We start from the raw sequence: 24,002 nt of genomic DNA, 5'->3' as shown, positions 1-24,002 counted from the left end.
TGTCAAAGTTCCATGTCACCATCGAGTTGATTAAGCGGAAAGTTTTTCATTTTCTACTATATGAGGTTAAATGTTGGTCTATTTTCAGTGCCACCTCGTCATCAGTGGTATCTAATAAGCCTGCAATGAGCAGAGCAGAAGAAGCGAGACAGTTGGTAGCTGAGAGGTCCAAAGTGTCCGCAACAGCATCGCAGTTCAACCAGAAGCCAACAACACAGTCATCACAACCACCTCTGCCGAGACCGGCACCTACAAGACCAAAGGCACCCCCTGCGCCCATTGCTACTGGTAAAAACATCAGTATCTTTCAATTAGAAATTCGAGAGAAACAAATAAGAGCTTTCAATCTAAAAACTGATTCAGTCAACGTAGTAGTAAAAATACCCATGATCTTTTAAAAAGACCAAAATTAATGTAAAGAAATGAAAAAATTTTAAATAGGAATAGTTCAACTACCTTAAATTATTTCACAATATTTTGACACCTAAATACTAGTTTAACGAGACTACTGATGATACGTCTTACTTGACTCTAATTATTGCTCTCAAAAAATTATTCGGGTCTCGTTGACGTTTTTTGTATGTTTTTTGATTGTCAATTGTGCTAAGTGGTCTTTCAAAATCTGAACTCCTTTTCATCGTTTTAGTCGATCCACAACCATCAGTGCCCTCAGTGGATAACTCTGCTGCTGAACAAATTGAACAGCAGAGGCGACAAGCTGAACAAGAGCAGGCTGAGGCAGAACGTGCTCGTCAGTTTGAGGAGAGAAGGGCTATGATAGAACAGCAACAAAAAGCGGCCGCTGCCGAGATGGAAAAGCTGAGACTGGAGAAGGAAGAAAAAGAACGTCAAGAACAGCAGGCTAGCACAGTTGCAGCGAACGCAGTTCCAAGTTCCCTGGACGTTGACACTAATGGAACTGTGGAACAACGGGAAGCGCAGCCAGTTGTTAGTCCCTCAGATGGTCTCTGTGCTGTGGCTCAATTTGACTACACTGCAGGTGAGAATGGTGTGCGGGTTATGCCTGCGGTTTATTTTTTATGGTGTGTCTTTGTGATACTAGTTCATTTTTGGCACGCCATGGCTGGGCAACACTGTGGACATTGTTTTCACTGGCAATATTTATGAAATTGCGATACATTTGCCTTAAAAAAACTTTTCTCTACCTCAAAAGTCTTATCTTTTCAGTGGGCTTCATTGGTTTTCAACTATGCACTGCAGCTAAATTCTGACTGCTATTTTTTTGAACTCAATTGTTTACTCTGAGTGTTGATTTAGATTAGGCAGAGGCAGGAAGTGGAGCGAAAAATCAGTGTTTTTTTCTGTCTTGTTTTCTAATTTTAATATAGTGAAAATATGTATAAGCACAGTTGTTTTTATAGCTGCGGAGCGCTAAGCTGAGTGTAGCTATATTAAGGTGATCTTGGTTTTTGTTTTTGTTTCGTCATCTGACGGCCTTTTTCGTTTTAATTTGTTCACTCCGCAAACTTTGCACGCCGAAATTCTTTTCATACCGCCATTTTCACTTTTGCTGCTTTTATACGCGTGACGTAATTTTTAAAACTAATTGGCTGTAAGTTGTAAGATGAACTGGCAATAAATTGTTTTTTAATAGCCCTCATCTTCGCAGCCGGCTATTATAGCGCTCCTATTTTTTTTTACAATTCAAAGAATTTGAATTGTATTTGGGCGCTGTTTTTTTAAATGTGTTCACGCATTTTTCTATGACTTTGATCTTTCAAAACGGGATAAACAGGTGAAGCCCCGCGGGCATTAAGTTTCACTAGAGGCCCAAAGTAGGTTTTAGTCGTCCTTTGAGTGCTTAGAGTGGTGCAGCTACAAGGATGGCCTTAATTTAATATTAAAAGGTCATTTTTAAGAGTTTAGAATGTAATTAGCGTATGCACAACTCCTTTACAATTTAAAGAATTTGAATTGTATTGGGGCGTTGTCTTTCAAAGATCTGTTCACACGTTTTTGATTTTTGAAGTCAAATTGGAGAAGTGATTTTAGTCACGCCGAAACAGGAAGTGGAGCGAAAAAGCGAGTGGTTTTGCGGCGTGAAATTTTTTTGCTCTAATTTTAAAAAGGAGTGAGAAAACGGTGTTTGAACAAAAATTCGCTTTCTCGCTAGTGGTTTTTTTTGTTCACATGCGGCAATTTCAGTTTGATTTTTACTTCTTTTTCAATTTTTTGGATTGGATTTTTTTCTTAATGGTTTTTCGAATCCATTCATAGTCCCTTCTAGGTCTAGTTTTCTGTTTAGTCAATAAAAATCCTTTGAATTGTACGTCAGGGCTTGTCCTGCTATGTTTTTTTTACTTTCTTTCAACAAAAAAATGTTTCGCTTTACCTCTTTTTGCCGCTTTTTCAACATTTTGCGTGAAATCTTTTTGACTTCTCTAAGTTAGTTTCTCTCTTCTCTCATTCTGCTAAAATTGATTTTGAACATCAGTTGCTCAGCAAAGCAATTCAAAATGAACAGAGTATAAAAAATGAAGTCAGAACTAGAAACGGGATAAACCCATAAAGCCCAATTTTAGATGACCGCTATTTGAACGTCGTTCCTATAAGTCTTAGTTGCCATCTCTAATGCTTATTGGTATTGATAGTAGCCCCTGTAGCCTCTCTCTAAGAAACAGAAGTATGTTCAATTACGAAATGCCATCAAAATAAATCGGACTTAAAAAAATGTTTTTGTACAAATCTTATTTCAATATCTTCTATTCTTTGAATCCCAATCATGATTATTGGAATCAACGGCGGCTATTTTCCGGCAATTTGTCGGGTATGTTTGTCATAACTGACTTACCTCTTTCGCTAAATCACTTCTAGCTTGATAAAGCTTGATCACTCTAACCCCTTTCAAAGTCGATATAGGGGTCATTTATAATGATCAATTTTAAGAATATAGTATTGCGACCAAAATAAGCAATAAATTTGAGTTTTTTTTTGAAAATAACTTTTAGTTTGAAAACGTTTTATTTACAAAGGTTGGTAACTACAACTCAATTTTGTATCTGTTGCTATCTATGTTTTACATCGCAAAAACTGTTTCGCACGTGTTTCGGAAATCTGATGGCTATATTTGTTCACATGCCCGAATTTGTCTTTTGTTTATCCGAGTTTGCATTGCATTTAATGTTTTGGTACTTTGAATTTATTTTTTTTGGCTTAAGTGGTTTGACTTTTTGCCAAAAGAATAGGGATAAACTGGTAAAGCCTCTGAGGGCAATTAGTTTCTGAGAACCTCTTTTATAGCCAACGTGGACGCTAAGTTGACAATTCAGCTGCGTAGGCAAGCTTGAGGATGCAAGTATTTATGGTTTGAAGGGTCAGTTAGCGCTTTTTATTATGCGTAAGCCTGTCGTTTGAGCGAAATTCGTTATTTGAGCAACATCGAATCATCAAATGGATGTAAAGGCTAGTGTTTTACCGAGTTAACGTTTCCATACCAATGTATGATCGTTTTTTGTCTGATCGTTTATTTGTGTAATAGTTTTTTGTCTGATCTATTTTAATCTTTGCATGACTTTACCACACATGGCATCATGATTTTTCGTTATATAAATTTCTCTTTTCCCAAGTTGAATGAGCTCAGCTAAATTACTTAAGCTACTTCACGACAGAATTTTGTTTTCACTTTTTTAGTAGTCACTACGTAGATTTGAAGTTGATTTCTCAAACGTCTATGATAGAATGCAGTAGCTGTGCATTGTGACTTCTCTTGTACCTATTTGTTGTAACCACTAATCAAAATTGACGCATTTGTATACTGAACGGCAAAAGTAAGTTAGCACTCCCTACTTTACGTGAGCAGTACCTAGTACCACTTGCCCTTATTAAAATTTCAATTTTTGACGTAACCGATTTTCGAAAAGGTTTTTATTATAGCTGCGAAGCTGTAAGCTGAGCGTAGCTATATTGCGGTGCTCTTGGTTTTTTTGTTTCGTCGTCTGACGCTCTTTTTTCGTTTTACATTTGTTCACACAGCAAAGTTGAAAAAGTCAAATTTTCTGAATGACTTCTTCTTCTCACTAACGGCATTTGTGCGCGTGACGTCATTTCTCACTCGCTTTAGCAAAAGTTTTTAGGTTATTTGCGGGATTAGATTTTGATCATACGTGACTTACCTCACTCAATAAAATGACTTTTGCACTTTAAAACTTAAGGTTAATTTGAATTTGTTTAAGGTCAAAGGAACTCATATATGCAGTAAAGGTCCCTAATAAGAGGCTTCTGTGAATTGAATTTTAACAAGCTTTATTAATTTATCGCTGAATGTTTTTTAGCTCAGTTTTTTGAGCGGCGTCACTTTTTTTCAATTTAGATCTGTATCTGTTTCTATTTCTATTATATGGCACGCAGGTCTATTCGTTCGCAGCTATTCCGGCAATCTGCCGGCTATGATACTATTGATCCACTACACTGGTTCTCTCGCCTAATTTTGAAATTCAGATATAACGCAACGTTCACCCGCCAAAAATCTTAATGTGAAGTTGATGAGCTCCATCCAAGTTTCAGAGTAAAAAAATTGTTACAAGACCACAATTTACAGTTTTTAATTGCTCTTGAACGAAGGTCATTGCAATTTTGTAAACGGACTCAAGCTACAAGGCAGAAATCAGCAAACATTCTTCAGTTGTCGACAACAAATTGGGCTTCGGAGGCCAAGACGGAGTGCAGAAAGACAGGCAGGATAAGGTTAGTTCCCCAGATCCCAAACTTTTTGAATGCAAGAATAACGTATTGCCATGGAATTTAAAACTAAGTGGCCTTTTTATGTAAGGAGATGTCATTTCCAACTGCTATTTCCATAAGAAAGCAAGTTTGTTAATTGCTCTTGAACGAAGTTCATAGCAATTATTGTAAACGTGTGTGTCTTTTTTTATGCAAAAGTTTTGCTTGACAATTTTGACTCTGCGAGTGACTTTTACGCCCTCCACTTTTTGCGATTCGTGTGATCTAAATTTCTCTCTCAATCACAATTTCAAGCAGCTGAACTCAATTGGCGGCAATTTTCTACTAAAAGCGAAATGAAATGTGCGCCGAAACTGGTGCCATTTTTTACTTCAAATCTTAATAGTGGTATATGTGAACCTCCTATGTTTTTTGAAGCCCACTATTGAACTTCTTAGTCCAATTTAGGCTCCCTCTCCCTCCTCCTCCTCCCCCTGACTGTAGCAGGCTGCAATTGATTAGAGCTCCCACTAGTCGTTCGAGAGCAATTATTCCGACGTTTGTTCGGTTATGTTTCTCTCTAATGTTTAACTCAAGTGCGAACTTAGCCATAGTTGATCAGACATGAAAACATATTATATCTTCTGACAACTTTCTTTTCACTTCGAAACATGGATGGAGATCATCAATTTGTCGGATCTATTCTGTTTAGCCCCCCAGTGTTTTCGCGAAATTTGTTATTTGATCAACATCGAATCATCAAATGAAGGTAAAAGCTAGTGGTTTTACGGCGTAGTCTTTTCCATACCAATGTCTGATCGTTTTTTGTCTGATCGTTTTTTCTCTAATCGTTTTTGTCCGACCTATTTTAATGCATGACTTTACCACACATAGCATTATGATTTTTCGTTATATAAATTACTATTTTCCCAAGCTGAATGAGCTCATCTAATTTACTTAAGCTACTTCACGACAGAATTATATTTTCACTTTTTTAGTAGTCACTACGTAGATTTGAAGTTGTTTTCTCATACTTCTGTGATAGAATCCAGTAGCCCTGCATTGTGACTTCTTTTGTACCTATTTGTTGTAACCACTTATCAAATTTGTCACATTTGTATGCTAAACGGCGAAAGTAAAATAGCACTCCCTGCTTTTTCAGAGGCAGTACCTAGTAGCACTTCCCCTGATTAAAATTTCAATTTTTGTTTTGTAACCGAATTTCAAAAAGGTTTTCATACGATTTATCCCCTACACTAGTTCTCTTGCCTACTTTTGAGTTTCAGATATAGCGCAACGTTCACTCGCCAAAATTCTCAATTTGAAGTTGATGAGCTCCTTCCAATTTTCAGTGGAGAAAAAAATTCACAAGACAACAATTTACAGTTTTTAATTGCTCTTGAACGAAGTTCATAGCAATTATTGTAAAATTGTGTCTTTTTTCAAAATTTTTGCTTAACAATTTTGACTTTGCGAGTGATTTTTGCAATTCGTGTGATCTAAATTTCTCTAAATCACAATTTCAAGCAGCTGAACTCAATTGGCGGCAATTGTCTCCAAAAAGCGAAAAGAAATGTGCGCCGAAACTGGTGCCATTTTTTACTTCAAATCTTAATAGTGGTATAGGGGAACATCCAATGTTATTTGAAGCCCACTATTGAACTTCTTAGTCCAATTTAGGCTCCCTCTCCCTCCCTCCCTCCCTCCTCCCCCCTGACTGAAGCAGGCTGCAATTGATTAGAGCTCCCACTAGTCGTTCGAGAGCAATTCTTCGGACGTTTGTTCGGTTATGTTTCTTTCTAATGTTTAACGCAAGTGCGAACTTAGCCATAGTTGATCAGACTTGAAAAAATATTATATCTTCTGACAACTTTCTTTTCACTTCGAAACATGGATGGAGATCATCAATTTGTCAGATCTATTCTGTTTCGCCCCACCCCAGTGTTTTTTCCGCAAAATTCGTTATTTGATCAGCATCGAATCATCAAATGGAGGTAAAAGCTAGTGGTTTTACGGCGTACACTTTTCCATACCAATGTCTGATCGTTTTTTCTATAATCCTTTTTGTCCTACCTATTTTAATGCATCTCTTTACCGCACATAGCATTATGATTTTTCGTTATATAAATTACTATTTTCCCAAGTTGAATGAGCTCATCTAAATTACTTAAGCTACTTCACGACAGAATAATATTTTCACTTTTTTATTAGTCATTACGTAGATTTGAAGTTGTTTTCTCATACTTCTATGATAGAATCCAGTAGCCCTGCATTGTGACTTCTTTTGTACCTATTTGTTGTAACCACTTATCAAATTTGTCACATTTTAATGCTAAACGGCAAAAGTAAAATAGCACTCCCTGCTTTTTCAGAGGCAGTACCAAAAAGCACTTCCCCTGATTAAAATTTCAATTTTTGTTTTGTAACCGAATTTCAAAAAGGTTTTCATACGATTTATCCCCTACACTAGTTCTCTTGCCTACTTTTGAGTTTCAGATATAGCGCAACGTTCACTCGCCAAAATTCTCAATTTGAAGTTGATGAGCTCCTTCCATTTTTCATAGTAGAAAAAAAATCACAAGACCACAATTTACAGTTTTTAATTGGTCTTGAACGAAGTTCATAGCAATTATTGTAAACGTTTGTCTTTTTATGCAAAGTTTTTGCTTGACAATTTTGATTTTGCGAGTTATTTTTACGCCCTCGACTTTTGCGATTCGTGTGATCTAAATTTCTCTCTCAATCACAATTTCAAGCAGCTGAACTCAATTGGCGGCAATTGTCTTCAAAAAGCGAAAAGAAATGTGCGCCGAAACTGGTGCCATTTTTTACTTCAAATCTTAATAGTGGTATAGGGGAACATCCAATGTTATTTGAAGCCCATTATTGAACTTCTTAGTCCAATTTAGGCTCCCTCTCCCTCCCTCCCTCCTCCCCCCTGACTGAAGCAGGCTGCAATTGATTAGAGCTCCCACTAGTCGTTCGAGAGCAATTATTCCGACGTTTGTTCGGTTATGTTTCTCTCTAATGTTTAACTCAAGTGCGAACTTAGCCATAGTTGATCAGACATGAAAACATATTATATCTTCTGACAACTTTCTTTTCACTTCGAAACATGGATGGAGATCGTCAATTTGTCAGATCTATTCTGTTTTGCCCCACCCCAGTGTTTTTTCCGCAAAATTCGTTATTTGATCAGCATCGAATCATCAAATGGAGGTAAAAGCTAGTGGTTTTACGGCGTACACTTTTCCATACCAATGTCTGATCGTTTTTTCTCTAATCCTTTTTGTCCTACCTATTTTAATGAATCTCTTTACCGCACATAGCTTTATGATTTTTCGTTATATAAATTACTATTTTCCCAAGTTGAATGAGCTCATCTAAATTACTTAAGCTACTTCATGACAGAATAATATTTTCACTTTTTTATTAGTCATTACGTAGATTTGAAGTTGGTTTCTCATACGTCTATGATAGAATCCAGTAGCCGTGCATTGTGACTTCTCTTGTGACTATTTGTTGTAACCACTTATCAAATTTGTTACATTTGTATGCTGAACGGCAAAAGTAAAATAGCACTCCCTACTTTTTCGGGAGCAGTACCTAGTAGCACTTCACCTGATTAAACTTTCAATTTTTGACTTGTAACCGAATTTCAAAAAGGTTTTTATACGATTGATCCCCTACACTAGTTCTCTCGCCTACCTTTGAGTTTCAGATATAGCGCAACGTTCACTCGCCAAAAATCTCTATGTGAAGTTGATGAGCTCCTTCCAAGTTTCAGAGTAGAAAAAAAAATCACAAGACCACAATTTACAGTTTTTAATTGCTCTTGAACGAAGTTCATAGCAATTATTGTAAACGTTTGTCTTTTTCTCTCAATCACATTTTCCAGCAGCTGAACTCAATTGGCGGAAATTTAATACTAAAAGTCAAATGAAAAGTGCGCCGAAACTGGTGCCTTTTTAAAAAATCTTAATGGTGGTATGTGTTAACCTCCAATGTGGTTATTTGAAGCCCACTATTGAACTTCTTAGTCCCATTTAGGCTCCCTCTCCCTCCCTCCCTCCCTCCTCCCCCCTGACTGAAGCAGGCTGCAATTGATTAGAGCTCCCACTAGTCGTTCGAGAGCAATTCTTCGGACGTTTGTTCGGTTATGTTTCTTTCTAATGTTTAACGCAAGTGCGAACTTAGCCATAGTTGATCAGACTTGAAAAAATATTATATCTTCTGACAACTTTCTTTTCACTTCGAAACATGGATGGAGATCATCAATTTGTCAGATCTATTCTGTTTCGCCCCACCCCAGTGTTTTTCCGCAAAATTCGTTATTTGATCAGCATCGAATCATCAAATGGAGGTAAAAGCTAGTGGTTTTACGGCGTACACTTTTCCATACCAATGTCTGATCGTTTTTTCTATAATCCTTTTTGTCCTACCTATTTTAATGCATCTCTTTACCGCACATAGCATTATGATTTTTCGTTATATAAATTACTATTTTCCCAAGTTGAATGAGCTCATCTAAATTACTTAAGCTACTTCACGACAGAATAATATTTTCACTTTTTTATTAGTCATTACGTAGATTTGAAGTTGTTTTCTCATACTTCTATGATAGAATCCAGTAGCCCTGCATTGTGACTTCTTTTGTACCTATTTGTTGTAACCACTTATCAAATTTGTCACATTTTAATGCTAAACGGCAAAAGTAAAATAGCACTCCCTGCTTTTTCAGAGGCAGTACCAAAAAGCACTTCCCCTGATTAAAATTTCAATTTTTGTTTTGTAACCGAATTTCAAAAAGGTTTTCATACGATTTATCCCCTACACTAGTTCTCTTGCCTACTTTTGAGTTTCAGATATAGCGCAACGTTCACTCGCCAAAATTCTCAATTTGAAGTTGATGAGCTCCTTCCATTTTTCATAGTAGAAAAAAATTCACAAGACCACAATTTACAGTTTTTAATTGGTCTTGAACGAAGTTCATAGCAATTATTGTAAACGTTTGTCTTTTTATGCAAAGTTTTTGCTTGACAATTTTGATTTTGCGAGTTATTTTTACGCCCTCGACTTTTGCGATTCGTGTGATCTAAATTTCTCTCTCAATCACAATTTCAAGCAGCTGAACTCAATTGGCGGCAATTGTCTTCAAAAAGCGAAAAGAAATGTGCGCCGAAACTGGTGCCATTTTTTACTTCAAATCTTAATAGTGGTATAGGGGAACATCCAATGTTATTTGAAGCCCATTATTGAACTTCTTAGTCCAATTTAGGCTCCCTCTCCCTCCCTCCCTCCTCCCCCCTGACTGAAGCAGGCTGCAATTGATTAGAGCTCCCACTAGTCGTTCGAGAGCAATTATTCCGACGTTTGTTCGGTTATGTTTCTCTCTAATGTTTAACTCAAGTGCGAACTTAGCCATAGTTGATCAGACATGAAAACATATTATATCTTCTGACAACTTTCTTTTCACTTCGAAACATGGATGGAGATCGTCAATTTGTCAGATCTATTCTGTTTTGCCCCACCCCAGTGTTTTTTCCGCAAAATTCGTTATTTGATCAGCATCGAATCATCAAATGGAGGTAAAAGCTAGTGGTTTTACGGCGTACACTTTTCCATACCAATGTCTGATCGTTTTTTCTCTAATCCTTTTTGTCCTACCTATTTTAATGAATCTCTTTACCGCACATAGCATTATGATTTTTCGTTATATAAATTACTATTTTCCCAAGTTGAATGAGCTCATCTAAATTACTTAAGCTACTTCATGACAGAATAATATTTTCACTTTTTTATTAGTCATTACGTAGATTTGAAGTTGGTTTCTCATACGTCTATGATAGAATCCAGTAGCCGTGCATTGTGACTTCTCTTGTGGCTATTTGTTGTAACCACTTATCAAATTTGTTACATTTGTATGCTGAACGGCAAAAGTAAAATAGCACTCCCTACTTTTTCGGGAGCAGTACCTAGTAGCACTTCACCTGATTAAAATTTCAATTTTTGACTTGTAACCGAATTTCAAAAAGGTTTTTATACGATTGATCCCCTACACTAGTTCTCTCGCCTACCTTTGAGTTTCAGATATAGCGCAACGTTCACTCGCCAAAAATCTCTATGTGAAGTTGATGAGCTCCTTCCAAGTTTCAGAGTAGAAAAAAAATTCACAAGACCACAATTTACAGTTTTTAATTGCTCTTGAACGAAGTTCATAGCAATTATTGTAAACGTTTGTCTTTTTCTCTCAATCACATTTTCCAGCAGCTGAACTCAATTGGCGAAAATTTAATACTAAAAGTCAAATGAAAAGTGCGCCGAAACTGGTGCCTTTTTAAAAAATCTTAATGGTGGTATGTGTTAACCTCCAATGTGGTTATTTGAAGCCCACTATTGAACTTCTTAGTCCCATTTAGGCTCCCTCTCCCTCCCTCCCTCCCTCCTCCCCCCTGACTGAAGCAGGCTGCAATTGATTAGAGCTCCCACTAGTCGTTCGAGAGCAATTCTTCGGACGTTTGTTCGGTTATGTTTCTCTCTAATGTTTAACTCAAGTGCGAACTTAGCCATAGTTGAACAGACCTGAAAACATATTATATCTTTTGACAACTTGCTTTTCACTTCGAAACATGGATGGAGCTCATCAATTTGTCGGATCTATTCTGTTTCGGCCCTCCCCCACCCCCGTGTTTTTTATGCCCCCAGTTACAAATTATAAGTTATATAGCACGTTACTATGTAAGAAAATAGGACGTGCACCTGGGGGGGGGGGGGGGGGGGGGGGCGGCGTAAAATTATAATCTCACTAAGGTGGGGGGAGGGGGACAGAATAGATCCAATTTGTTATTGGGATTTTTGGCGAGTAAATCCGCGTTTTATCTGATTTTCATAGGTTGGCGAGAGGACTAGTGCAGGGGATCAATTGTAGAAAAATTATTTTTGAAATTTACTTATAAGTTGGAGTAATATTGCGTCAAAAATATAATTTTTACTTTGTAGTTAACTTACTTTTGCCGTTCAGTAGTTGTACCCCGGCGAGGAGAATTCAAAACCTCAAGCAATGACACGAAATTCTCTCGTGTTACTACAATCATGACCATAGATCATAACACAGCAGAAGTACATGTGGGTATGTGTTTCAGCTGGGGACGATGAGGTATCATTTTTGGCAAATGACGTCATCACACACATAGACACCTCTTTGGATGCAGGATGGTGGATGGGCAGTTGCAATGGCTCAAGTGGACTGTTCCCTGCAAATTTTGTAGAGGTCAGTAGCCCTATTCCGTTTTCTGTAGTTTTAATGTTCTATTTTAATTTTATATTGCTATAATTCTTTGTCTTTTTGAATCTATTATGTTTCGCCCCCTTTTTAATAGGCTCCCCTATAAATATTGTATTGCTATATAACGCGTTACTATGTGAAAAGTAGCACGGGCACCTGAGGCGTAAAAGTTATATACCAACTAAGCGGGTGGGGCCTTCAACTGTACATTGTTGTAATTAATTGCTCTGAAACAAAGTTTGTAGCAATTATATTAGTCCTGTCGGTCTTTTTTATGCAATTTTTCGCTTGAGCGATTTTTCGTCTGACGCTTTTGACTTTTCGTCCTCAAAAACGGGATAAACAGGTAGCTCCCAGCGGGCATTAAGTGCTCGTAGAGTCTTTCATCTCTGTTTCAGCTCAAACTGTTTTGGAGACGCATACTTATACTTATGGTGTGAAGGGCGGTTCTTAGAGGTTGAAGACACCCCCACTGTTGACCCCACCGCGCTGTTGCCCCCCCCCCCCCCCCCCCAACCACTGTTGCCCCCCTTCCCACTGTTGCCCCCCCTCCCCCCAATTTTTGTCAGTTTTTGAGTTCTTTCAGCCCTGGGTGTCGAGGAACCTCCTCTAGGGTGTTACAATAGGTTACTGCTTAGTTTCTAATGGTAGTGCAATTGTTTCAACATTTTAATATCACGATTTTTAGCCTTTTTTGACAAAACGTGCAAATTTTTTCAATTTTTTTCATTCATTATCCACGTCTTTCCGGACGCAAGGGGCAGAAAACTTTCTTACGGGTTTGATAATAAGTTAATGAAAAAATTTTGTTTGCCATGTAATAGCTTTCAAATTTTTAATATGACAAATTTCAGCAATTTTTTGATGCACTCCCAGTGTTGCACCCCCCAATCAGCCCCGGGAGCACCCATTTTTTGCCGTTTTTTTCAATTTTTTAACATTTAGTCATTATTCAGATTTTTCGAGCATCAAGGGTCAAAAATCCTCCGTCAGGGTTTGATAATCAGTTATCGGAAAATTTTTGTGTGTCATGGATTAATTTTCAACTTTTTGATATCAAGTTTTGCAATTTTTTTAAAAACTTTAAGCAATTTTTTTTAAGGTTTTTGATATTTTTTGGTATTTTTCAGGTTTCTTTAGCCTGCAGGGCCACAGAACTTCCTCTAGGGTTTGATAATATGTTTCTGCATAGTTTATAGATGTAATGGAATGTTCTTCATGATTTTAATATCACGACTTTAAGCAATTTTTCAAATATTTGCAATTTTTTCATGTTTTTGAATTTTTTCCGGCAACAGAGGCCCTGGGACCTCAAGGTTTGATCATAGGCTCCTGTATAGTTTCTAGAGTTGATGGGATTGTGATCAAAATTTTTTATGACTCCTGTTTTAGTAATATTTAAAAACTTTAAAACTTTAGTTTTAAAGTAATAAAATTTAAACTTTTCCAATTTTTGGAAAATTTTTGTTCCAAGCGTATGGATCTTTGAGCCAATGAAACTATTTCAGGCTTGAAACCGGGGTACTTGATATCCTCTTGAGACAATGAAATGGTTCTTGAGATATCAATGTCTTATATTTTAGCAAGATTTTGTTGAAATTTGCAATTTTTTCCAAATTTTAATATTTTTTTTTCCTGTGTTTCTGAGTTTAACGACCAGTACTGGCCAACGAAACTTTTCAAGTCTCGGAGATGGGTTACTTGACAGAACTTTGGAGACAAAAAATGGTTGGGATTTTATGATTTATTTATTAACAAGGTTAGAAAACTAGAAGTTGCAGTGTCGAATCCAATCATGGAAGATATTCCTGTCTCCTTTATCTTTCGGTTGGGGTTCCTTTCCTTCTCTTTCTCGTTCACGTTTTATCTCTCTCTCTCTCTCTCTCTCTTTCTGTTGATTCCGCACTGCAGCTGCTGTTATGTGGCGTAATGTCACCATCTCTGATCCTCATTATCAATGAGTTATAGTTGAAATGTTTTTATCATAAATGATCTTACAGGCACTTTTAGGAAACCATTGATAATTGCTCTCAAAAACAATTTGTAATAAATCTATTAATCCTGTTTGTCTTTTATGCAATTTTTCGGTTGGCCGATTTTTCGTCTCACTCATTTGACTTTTGTATTCGGAAACGGGATATAGAGGTAGCGCCCTGGGGACACTAAACCGTTACTAGCCGTTGACGAAGCCAACCACTCGCCGGTCGGTTGAGAGCAGTTCGCCCGACGTCAGTCGGTTATTTGAATTGTTTCGAACTTAACTGTGCGTCATCTCTTTGCCGTATGTTTTAGTATTCTCGTATTAATTAGACGAAATAACAGTTTTTCAATTTGCCTATTTTTTAATAATCATTTTTTAAGTTGCCTATTTGACAAAATCAGAAAGTAATTAAAAAAAACTATGGCGAGGCAAATATCCCTTCAGTTTCAAATGCAAAAGTTTTCAATGAGTTGTAAATAGAATTGATGCGAGTTATAGCATACCCAACAGTTTTATAACCTAAAATAATGAATACTACCAATTACTCATACTGTTGTAACATGTTTCTGCGTTGATGAACTATATTGAACAAGTGACCAGAAAGCCGTCACTATTTTGCAGATATGACGAAACGTATGACTGTTCGTCGCCGCCTCTCAACCACTATTCGCGCAAAGAAAATTACAGCCTGCGGTACATGGTTATTAGTTTCACTTGTTTTGTAAAGCAGTTTATATATAACAATGGTTACCTAAATTTAGCATGCAGAATCTGAGCAAAAAGTGCATTTTTGTAAATTGAAGGGTGCTTACTTGCAAAAGTGTTACTGCATGTATTAATGAGATTTACATAAATGCTCACTTAAATTAAATGATAAATTTAGATTTAAATTTCAATCAGGCTAGAAATAAATTACCAGAAACCTGTTTGAAAAAAAAATGTAACAAAATTTTTACCATCTCTTCGCAATATGCAATATTTTGCAGCAGATTGTAGTACCGGTCGATAACTCGGATTGAGGTGTTATGGCTTTACTTTACCTTTTACGAATCAAAAAGTTGTATTGGGTTTTTAATAGCTGCATCCTCAATTCCAGGCGGCTATTATAGCGCTCCTAATTTTTTTTAAAATTCAAAGAATTTGAATTGTATTGGTGCGCTGTGTTTTTTTATAGCTGCGAAGCTGTAAGCTGAGCGAAGCTATATTGCGGTGCTCTCGGTTTCTTACAATTCAAAGAATTTGAATTGCATTGGGGCGCTGTCTTTTTTTTTAAGATCTGTTCACACATTTTCATGATTTTTGAAGTCAAATTGGAGTAGTGATTTTGGTCACGCCGTAACAGGAAATGGAGCGAAAAAGCGAGTGGTTTTGCGGCGTGAATTTTAAAGTAGAGTGAGAAAACGGTGTTTGAACAAAAATTCGGTTTCTCGGTAGTGGTTTTTTGTTCACACGCGGCAATTTCACACTGATTTTTACTGTTTTTTCGATTTTTTGGATCGGATTTTTTCCTAAATGGTTTTCCAATCCATTCACAGCTCATTCTAGGCCTAGCTTTTTGTTTGAATTAAATTTTCCTTTCTCGCTAGTGGTTTTTTGTTCACATGCGGCATTTTGACGTTGATTTTCTGTTTATTTCTTATTCTTTTGTTCTGATTTTTTTTAAAATGGTTTTCTCAATTCACTCATAGTCCATTCTAGGTCTAGTTTTTCTGTTTAGTTAATAGAAATTCTTTGAATTGTACGTCAGGACTTGTCCTGCTATGTTTTTTGTTTCGTCGTCTGACGCTCTTTTTTCGTTTTACATTTGTTCACACAGCAAAGCTGAAAAAGTCTTCTGAATGACTTCTTTTTCTCACTTTCCTCTCAATTTTCTGAATGACTTCTTCCTCGCAACGGCATTTGCGCGCGTGACGTCATTTCTCACTCGCTTTAGCAAAAGTTTTTAGGTTATTTGGGTGATTAGATTTTGATCATACGTGACTTACCTCACTCAATAAAATGACTTTTGCACTTTAAAACTTAAGTTTATTTTGAATTTGTTTAAGGTCAAAGAAACTCATATGTGCAGTAAAGGTCCCTAATAAGAGGCTTCTGTGGAATGCCTTTTAACAAGCGTTATTAGTTTATCGCTGAATGTTTTTTACCTAGTTTTTTTGAGCGGCGTCGATTTTTTTTTTCAGTTTAGATCTGTATCTATTTCTATCTCTATTATATGGCACGCAGGTCTTCTTTCGCAGCTATTCCGGCAATCTGCCGGCTATGTTTATAAGATGTGTTCACACGTTTTTCAATGACTTTGATCTTTCAAAACGGGAATAACAGGTAAAGCCCAGCGCGCATTAAGTTTCATTAGAAGACCAAAGTGGGCTTTTGCAGTCCTTCAAGTGCTTATAGTGGTGCATCTGCTATGATGGCCTTAATTTAAGGTTAAAAGGTCATTTTTGGGAGATTTTGACCTCAAGATGGTGCAATTTTTAATGTTTTTTTGTGATTTTTGGTTTGATTAGTCTTAGGTTGAGGTTTTTAAAATTTGATGACGGCATTTTGCGATACAAAATTGCTTGTCATGACCATTTATGAGCTTTATGATTTGATACTACAAACACAAACACGCAAAATGATACTAATTTTTGCAATTTTTTCAGGTTTTTTGAACATTTTTGTCATTTACTGAGTTTTTTTAGCCCTAGGTGTCAAGAAACCTCCTCTAGGTTTTGATAAAGGGTTTGATGTTAGATTACTGCTTAGTATCTAGTGGTAATGGAATGGTTTTCAACTTTTTGCCATCATGAATTTTAGCATTTTGACAGAAGTTGAAATTTTTCATATTTATGACATTTATTGTCATTATTCAAGTTGATTGAGTCCCAGGAGCCAGAAAACCTCATCAGGGTTGGGTAATAAATTACTGAAAAATTTTTAGCTGCCATCGAATATGTTTTAACTTTTGAATATCACAAATTTTAGCAATTTTTTTTGACAAAATTAGCTTTTTTCGGGTTTTTAAAAATTTTTGTCATTTTTTCATTTTTCCCAGGTTCAGGGACCAGGCAATTTTCTTTTGAGTTTGTTAAAAGGGCACTGCATAGTTTTTTTCTCGAATTTTAGCATTTTTTGATGAAATCTCTAATTTTTTAAGGTTTCCTAAAGTTTTTGGCAGTTTTTGATATTCGTTGATTCTCAAGTGCGAGAAAACATATTCCACGTTCTGCTAATAAATTACTGCATGGTTTATAGTTTCAATTAATTTGTTTTCAACAACTCAACTTTTCGACTTTTTGAAGTTTTTTTGATAAAATTTGCAATTTTTTCAAGTTTTTTCGAAACTTTATTTTGTATATTTTTTCTTGGCTCAGTAGCCAGGTAACCTCATCAGGGTTTGATAGTATGTTATTAAATAGTTGCTAGGGGGCAATTGAATGGCTTTCAACCTTTTAATCGAACGAATTTCTATGTTTTGAAGTTTGAATTTTTTTTTCTAAAAATTTTTGCCTATCGATCTATGAGCCAATGAGTTTTTTAAAGCTTGGAATTGGGTTACTGGATAGCCTATAGAGACACAGAAATGATTTTTGAGATATTTATATCACAATTATCAGCAATATTTTCCTATTTTCCTATAATTTGCAATTGATTTCTTTATTTTTCCTTAAATTTTTTGGTCATTTTCGAGTTAGTCGATCTTCAAGGGCTAATGAATAGTTTTCAGGTCTTGCAGATATAATAGTGAACCGATTTCAGAACAAAAATTGATTTCGAACATATTGTTGAAATAGGTATTTTTAAACGGAAAAAATTTGCCTTAGGTTTAAAAGCTTCAAGAGTTTTAGCAATGAGTATATTTTTGTTTAGTTTTGATTCTTTGTTTCTCAAATTTTTGAGATTATTTTTTTTGTAATCTGGCTGGCATTGTTCGATTGATCTGCTGGTCACGTAAAGTACGTCTGAGTTTTTCATTCAATTCTTTAAATTGTATTTCAGGACTTGTCCTATGTTTTTTTACTTCGTCTCAGATTTTTGTTTCGTCTTACCCTGACTTCTTGGAATCGACTTTTTCGACTTATCTCACTCAAAAAAATGACTTCTGATCTCACTTATGGAACTTTAGGTTTTATGAACATTTACTTGTTAAAGGTCAATAGTGTGCATCTAAGTAGTGCCAAACATATATGCCCTAATTCTTGATTATTAGAGTCTTAAGTTTTTGATTTCGAATATTAATTTTTGGGATCTTCTCCGTTTGTGGCCCCAGTACGTTATGCGCCCCACAGTTACAGAGCGTACCATTACATAGTAAGTCATTATGTAAAAATTATTGCACGTGCATCTGAGGGGTGCAAATAATATGCGCCCACTTAGCTGAGGGGGCACAAACGTAAAAGATCTTAATTTTGAAAAGCCCTATTAGGGCTTTCTCCTTAGAGCTTATGTGTCTCTTAAAAAATACAGTCCGAATCTAACCCAAAAAGTCTAGTGCTAGTGCTCTATTAAAGGACTGGTGGTCGATCTGTCTATCTAATCTCTTTAGGTGTTTCAATTCATGGAAGGCCCCAAGCGTCTATCGCGGCTATTTTCCGGCAATCTGCCTGCTATGTTTAGATTTTTTCGAGCCTGAGGTGCCTATTGCTTTTCTTGAGGTTTCTCTGCTGTTTATCACAAGGTTCAGTTTGAAATGGAAAACTGTCATCGTTATCACGCGTGCACTAGCAACCTCACAAATGATCTTGCAGTGTTCCGACCTTAAGCGATGAAGGGAAGAACTCTATTCCAGTCCGACTTGTTTCTCTGTCTAAGAATATATTTTAATATAAATAATTACTTGCTCTCAAACGAAGTTTGTAGCAATTATATTAGTCCGCTTGTCTTTTTAATGCTGTTTTTCGCTTGACCGATTTTTCGCCAGACCCAGTTGACTTTTCGTCCTCAGAAACGGTACAAACAGGTAGCGCTTAGAGGTCATTAAGTGGCTGAGCAGCTTTCCTAGAGCCTTACCCTTTTCTAGTCCCTAAGTATGCAATTCATGAAAACTGTTTTCAGGAGACACTTTCTGGATGTGAAGTAATCTTAGTCTTAAAAGTTTGAACCCGCTCAGTCACCACCCCGTTCCCGACCTCCCCCGTCCAACCTGGCGATTTGGAGCCCCCCGTCCAGCTCTACCACAACCCTACACCGCCACGTGCCCCCACTCCATGACTTAACCCTCCCCCCCACACACACACACACCCCAGCCCTAATGCTACATCCATAAGCCCTAGCTTGCTACTACCAAAGCCAGCCGCTCGCAGGTTGTTAGAGCCATTCGCGCGACGTTTTTCGGTTATGCTTGTAATAAGATTACATGAAAGGCCTCTGAACTTATTGGTGGTTACTCTAATATACTGTGGAGCATAGTCGTTCCTGACAGTTGTTTTTTATTTGGCATAAAGATCTATTGGAGCAATAGTGGATGTTATCTATCCAGTATTTGACACTTCTAACAGTATAGGAATGGTACCACCCACTGTATGGTACCGGTCATACAGTGTAGCAATGATCTCAAGTTCCCTCACACAACAACTTTACCATGTTTTCGTTGCCTACTGACACAGTGTTCAAGTTGAAGCGATTTGAGTTTATTTATTTGGAGTCTAGCCAATTCACTACTCAATAGACAACTTCATTTATGTGTCTTACTTTCACTTGCAGTACTTTGTTGACAAGAATACTATCCTTTGTGAACTTTTTGCACCCATAAAGAAAAGTTTTATGCTACAGCCCTCTATGAATGAAGTAACCCTGCCTGTTGTTCGAGAGCAGTTTGTCCTAAGTTGGTCGAATTATGTTATTTACTCTAAAGCAAAGTGTGAGGAATCAGTAACTGTAGTTGTCTTTTAATTAAAATTTTTTTGTTTGACTTTTCTTTGGAATGTTTTTTAGCCCTCCAATTCTCGTTGAGTCGGGTTTAATTTGCTCACTAAGTCACAATTTTAATAAGCAGCTGAATTCAATAAGCGGCGGTTTTTAACGAAAAGTCGAATAAAAGTGAGACAACATTGATTCAATCTTGCAACTGGAAGCGTTTTAGAGTCCATGATAAGCTCTTATGTTAGTTGATGCTCATTGGTAATGTTTCACACATCCCAGCAATGAAGCAGTCAAATTTTGACCCCTCGGATGACAAAGAATGGAGCTCAGTCTGCCGTTCGGGAACAATACTTCGGGCTTTATTTTTAGTTGCTGACATAGTGATAGCTGAACGGAGGTTTGTTGTCCTTCTTTCTTTTCTTTCTTTCTTTTTTCTTTCTTTTTCTTTCTTTCTTACTTTCTTTCTTTCTTTTCTTTCTTTCTTTCTTTCTCTTTCTTTCTATCTTTTTAATAGCCGCACAGCGATAGCTGGGGCTATTATTGGCCTTCTCTTGGTTTTTTTTTATTTCGTCGCCATGATTTTTGTTACGACCATATGACGTCACAGCCACTTTTTGTTCATTCGTTCATGCAATTTCAACTGAAATGCATGTTTGACGTCATTTTTCGCTCTTAGTGGAGCGAGTTTTTTGTTCATGCGCGTGATTAAATTTTTGGTCACACTTGACTTACCTCACTCTCAAAAATGACTTCCTCACTTTGAAATTGACTTTTATTTACTTTAATTCAAAGAGATAAGGTCAAATGGGTGTGTGTCACTCTAAATGAAGGTTATTTGAGATCAGCTAATAGAGGCAGCAATAACTTTATACAGATTTTTAATCAAAATATAACATATCAGCCTTCAATGAAAAGACGAATTTTTTTGGTCTGTCTTTTTTACTGTTTTTTTTTACTGCCGATCTACGAATCTATTGCGGCTATTTTCTGGCATTCTGCCAGCTATGTTTCTTTCTTTCTTTCTTTTCTTTCTTTCTATCTTTCTTTTGTACGCTATCGCTATTGGGGCGCTGTCTTTTTTTAAGATCTATTCACACATTTTAGAAGTCAAATTATAGTGATCAAAGCCAAACCGGAATGTTTAATCACGCGCATAGTAATGGGAGTGAAAAATAGTGGTTTTTAAGCGTAAATTTTTCATTGTGAATTGAAATTAGTGTGAGAAAATTGTTTGAACGAGTTTTCGGATTCGGGATTATTTTTGTTCATGTGCAATGATATAATTTTTTAGATGTTTTTCTGCTTTTTTCCTGACGGCTATTGAAAGTGATATCTGTTATCTAATAGTGTATAGTTTCCATTGTTGTTCCGACCCCCACTTTAGTGGGGAGGGAGGAACTATATACTCAACTGGTTTTTTTTGTTCAGTCAATTTTGGCCGACCGATATATTCATCGTACACAATTGTGAGTGGTATCATTAAAAAGCCCGTCCAGCGTAGAATACGGAATTAAAAAGATTTTTTCGATTTTAATGTTTTACAGGGAGTTATCGTGGTTTAAATTTTTGTGAACATTCTACTGTTTTTGTTCACATTTTCAGTAATTTTTGCTAAAATTTGGCACATTTTCGCTAATATAATTCAAAATAATCTAAAATTTTAAACGGCAGAGAGTTGTTGTTACCGTTAGAGATAGAAGAGCTTTGGTGAATTGTTTGATTTAAATTTTTTTTGGCTAAAATTTTTGATGAAATTTTCAAAATTCAAATTTTTTTCATCAAAAATGGCGCAAAATATGCTTTTTTGGTCCATTTTGTTAAAATTTGCCAAACTTAGTACCTAGAAACCTTAACACAGACTCCCTTATTGCAAAATGAGCGCTAGTTGCATTTAGCTGCCGTATGAAAGTCTTCTAGAATTGAAACTTTGCCCTTTTTGCAGAATTAACTCGATAATTATACAAAATGCATCTTTTTCTTTCTTCAATATTTGAAGAATTCCACTCAACAACTGGTCTAATTCGCAAATAATTATAACACTTGGTCGGTTTGCTGGGCGCTCGACAATATCAAGGATTGATTTCGAATATTAATTTTGGGATCTTCTCCGTTTTTGGGCCCCAGTACGTTATGCGCCCCCCAGTTATAGAGCACGTGCCATTACATTATAAGTCATTATGTAAAAATTTATTGCACGTGCATCTGAGGGGTGCAAATAATATGCGCCCACTAAGCTGAGGGGGCACAAACAGAAAAGATCCTAATTTTGAAAAGCCCTATTAGGGTTTTCTCATTAGAGCTTATGTGTCTCATAAAAATGACAGTCCAAAGCTAACCCAAAAAGTCTAGTGCTAGTGGTCTATTAAAGGACTGGTGGTCGATCTGTCTATCTAATCTCTTTAGTTGTTTCAATTCATGGAAGGCCCCAAGTGTCTATCGCGGCTATTTTCCGGCAATCTGCCGGCTGTGTTTAGATTTTTTCGAGCCGGAGGCGCCTATTGCTTTTCTTGAGGTTTCTCTGCTGTTTATCACAAGGTTCAGTTTGAGGAAAACTGTCATCGTTATCACGCGTGGACTAGCAACCTCACAAATGATCTTGCGATTTTCCGACCTTATGTGATGAAGGGAAGAACTCTATTCCAGTCCCACTTGTTTCTCTGTCTAAGAATATATTTTAATATAAATAATTACTTGCTCTCAAACGAAGTTTGTACCAATTATATTAGCCCGCTTGTCTTTTTAATGCGATTTTTCGCTTGGCCGATTTTTCGCCAGACCCAGTTGACTTTTCGTCCTCAGAAACGGTATAAACAGGTAGCGCTTGGAGGTCGTTAAGTGGCTGAGCAGCTTTCTTAGAGCCTTACCCTTTTCTAGTCTCTAAGTATGCAATTCTTGAAAACTGTTTTCAGGAGACTTTCTGGATGTGAAGTAATCTTAGTCTTAAAAGTTTGAACCCGCTCAGTCACCACCCCGTTCCCGACCTCCCCCGTCCAACCTGGCGATTTGGAGCCCCCGTCCAGCTCTACCACAACCCTACACCGCCACGTGCCCCCACTCCATGACTTAACCCTCCCCCCCCCCCCACACACACACACCCCAGCCCTAATGCTACATCCATAAGCCCTAGCTTGCTACTACCAAAGCCAACCGCTCGCAGGTCGTTAGAGCCATTCGTGCGACGTTTGTTGGTTATGCTTGTAATAAGGTTACATGAAAGGCCTCTGAACTTATTGGTGGTTACTCTAATATACTGTGGAGCATAGTGGTTCCTGACAGTTGTTTTTTATTTGGCATAAAGATCTATTGGAGCAATAGTGGATGTTATCTATCCAGTATTTGACACTTCTAACAGTATAGTAATGGTACCAACCACTGTATAGTACCAGTCATACAGTGTAGCAATCATCTCAAGTTCCCTCACACAACAATTTTACCATGTTTTCGTTGCCTACTGACACAGTGTTCAAGTTGAAGCGATTTGAGTTTATTTATTTGGAGTCTAGCCAATTCACTACTCAATAGACAACTTCATTTATGTGTCTTACTTTCACTTGCAGTACTTTGTTGACAAGAATACTATCCTTTGTGAACTTTTTGCACCCATAAAGAAAAGTTTTATGCCACAGCCTTCTCTGAATGAAGTGGCCCTGTCTGTTGTTCGAGAGCAGTTTGTCCGAAGTTGGTCGAATTATGTTATTTACCCTAAAGCAAAGTGTGAGGAATCAGTAACTGTAGTTGTCTTTTAATTTGAAATTTTTTGTTTGACTTTTCTTTGGACTCTTTTTTAGCCCTCCGATTCTCGTTGAGTCGGGTTTAATTTGCTCACTAAAACACAATTTTAATAAGCAGCTGAATTCAATAAGCAGCGGTTTTTAACAAAAAGTCGAATAAAAGTTGGACAACATTGATTTAATCTTGCAACTTGAAGCGTTTTAGAGTCCACGATAAGCTCTTATGCTAGTTAATGCTCATTGGTAATGTTTCACACATCCCAGCAATGAAGCAGTCAAATTTTGACCCCTCGGATGGCAAAGAATGGAGCTCAGTCTGCCGTTCGGGAACAATACTTCGGGCGTTATTTTTAGTTGCTCAGATATTGATAGCTGAACGGAGGTTTGTTGTCCTTTTCTTTCTTTTCTTTCTTTCTTTCTTTCTTTCTTTCTTTATTTATTTATTTCTTTCTTTCTTTCTTTCTTTCTTTCTTTCTTTCCT

The 24,002-nt window shown here is 36.9% G+C and overlaps 2 protein-coding genes across 2 annotated transcripts in view; one reads left to right on the top strand and one right to left on the bottom strand.

The window, feature by feature from the left end:
- LOC142335862 (coiled-coil domain-containing protein 77-like) overlaps positions 1 to 24,002 on the bottom strand; it is a 385,771-nt gene that overhangs the window by 177,914 nt on the left and 183,855 nt on the right. The gene's annotated exons all lie outside the window — the stretch shown is intronic.
- The window catches only part of LOC142335826 (uncharacterized), a 256,700-nt gene that overhangs the window by 205,858 nt on the left and 26,840 nt on the right, over positions 1 to 24,002 (top strand). Inside the window, exons 8-10 of the mRNA XM_075384155.1 lie at positions 89 to 288; positions 647 to 1,000; positions 11,823 to 11,950. Of these exons, the coding sequence (XP_075240270.1) occupies positions 89 to 288; positions 647 to 1,000; positions 11,823 to 11,950 (682 nt within the window). The remainder of the gene's footprint in view (positions 1 to 88; positions 289 to 646; positions 1,001 to 11,822; positions 11,951 to 24,002) is intronic.

Source organism: Convolutriloba macropyga, chromosome 3 (assembly GCF_964194025.1).
Source record: "Convolutriloba macropyga chromosome 3, txConMacr16.3, whole genome shotgun sequence".
Taxonomy (NCBI): domain Eukaryota; kingdom Metazoa; phylum Xenacoelomorpha; order Acoela; family Convolutidae; genus Convolutriloba; species Convolutriloba macropyga.
This window is presented reverse-complemented; position numbering and strand designations above follow the sequence as displayed.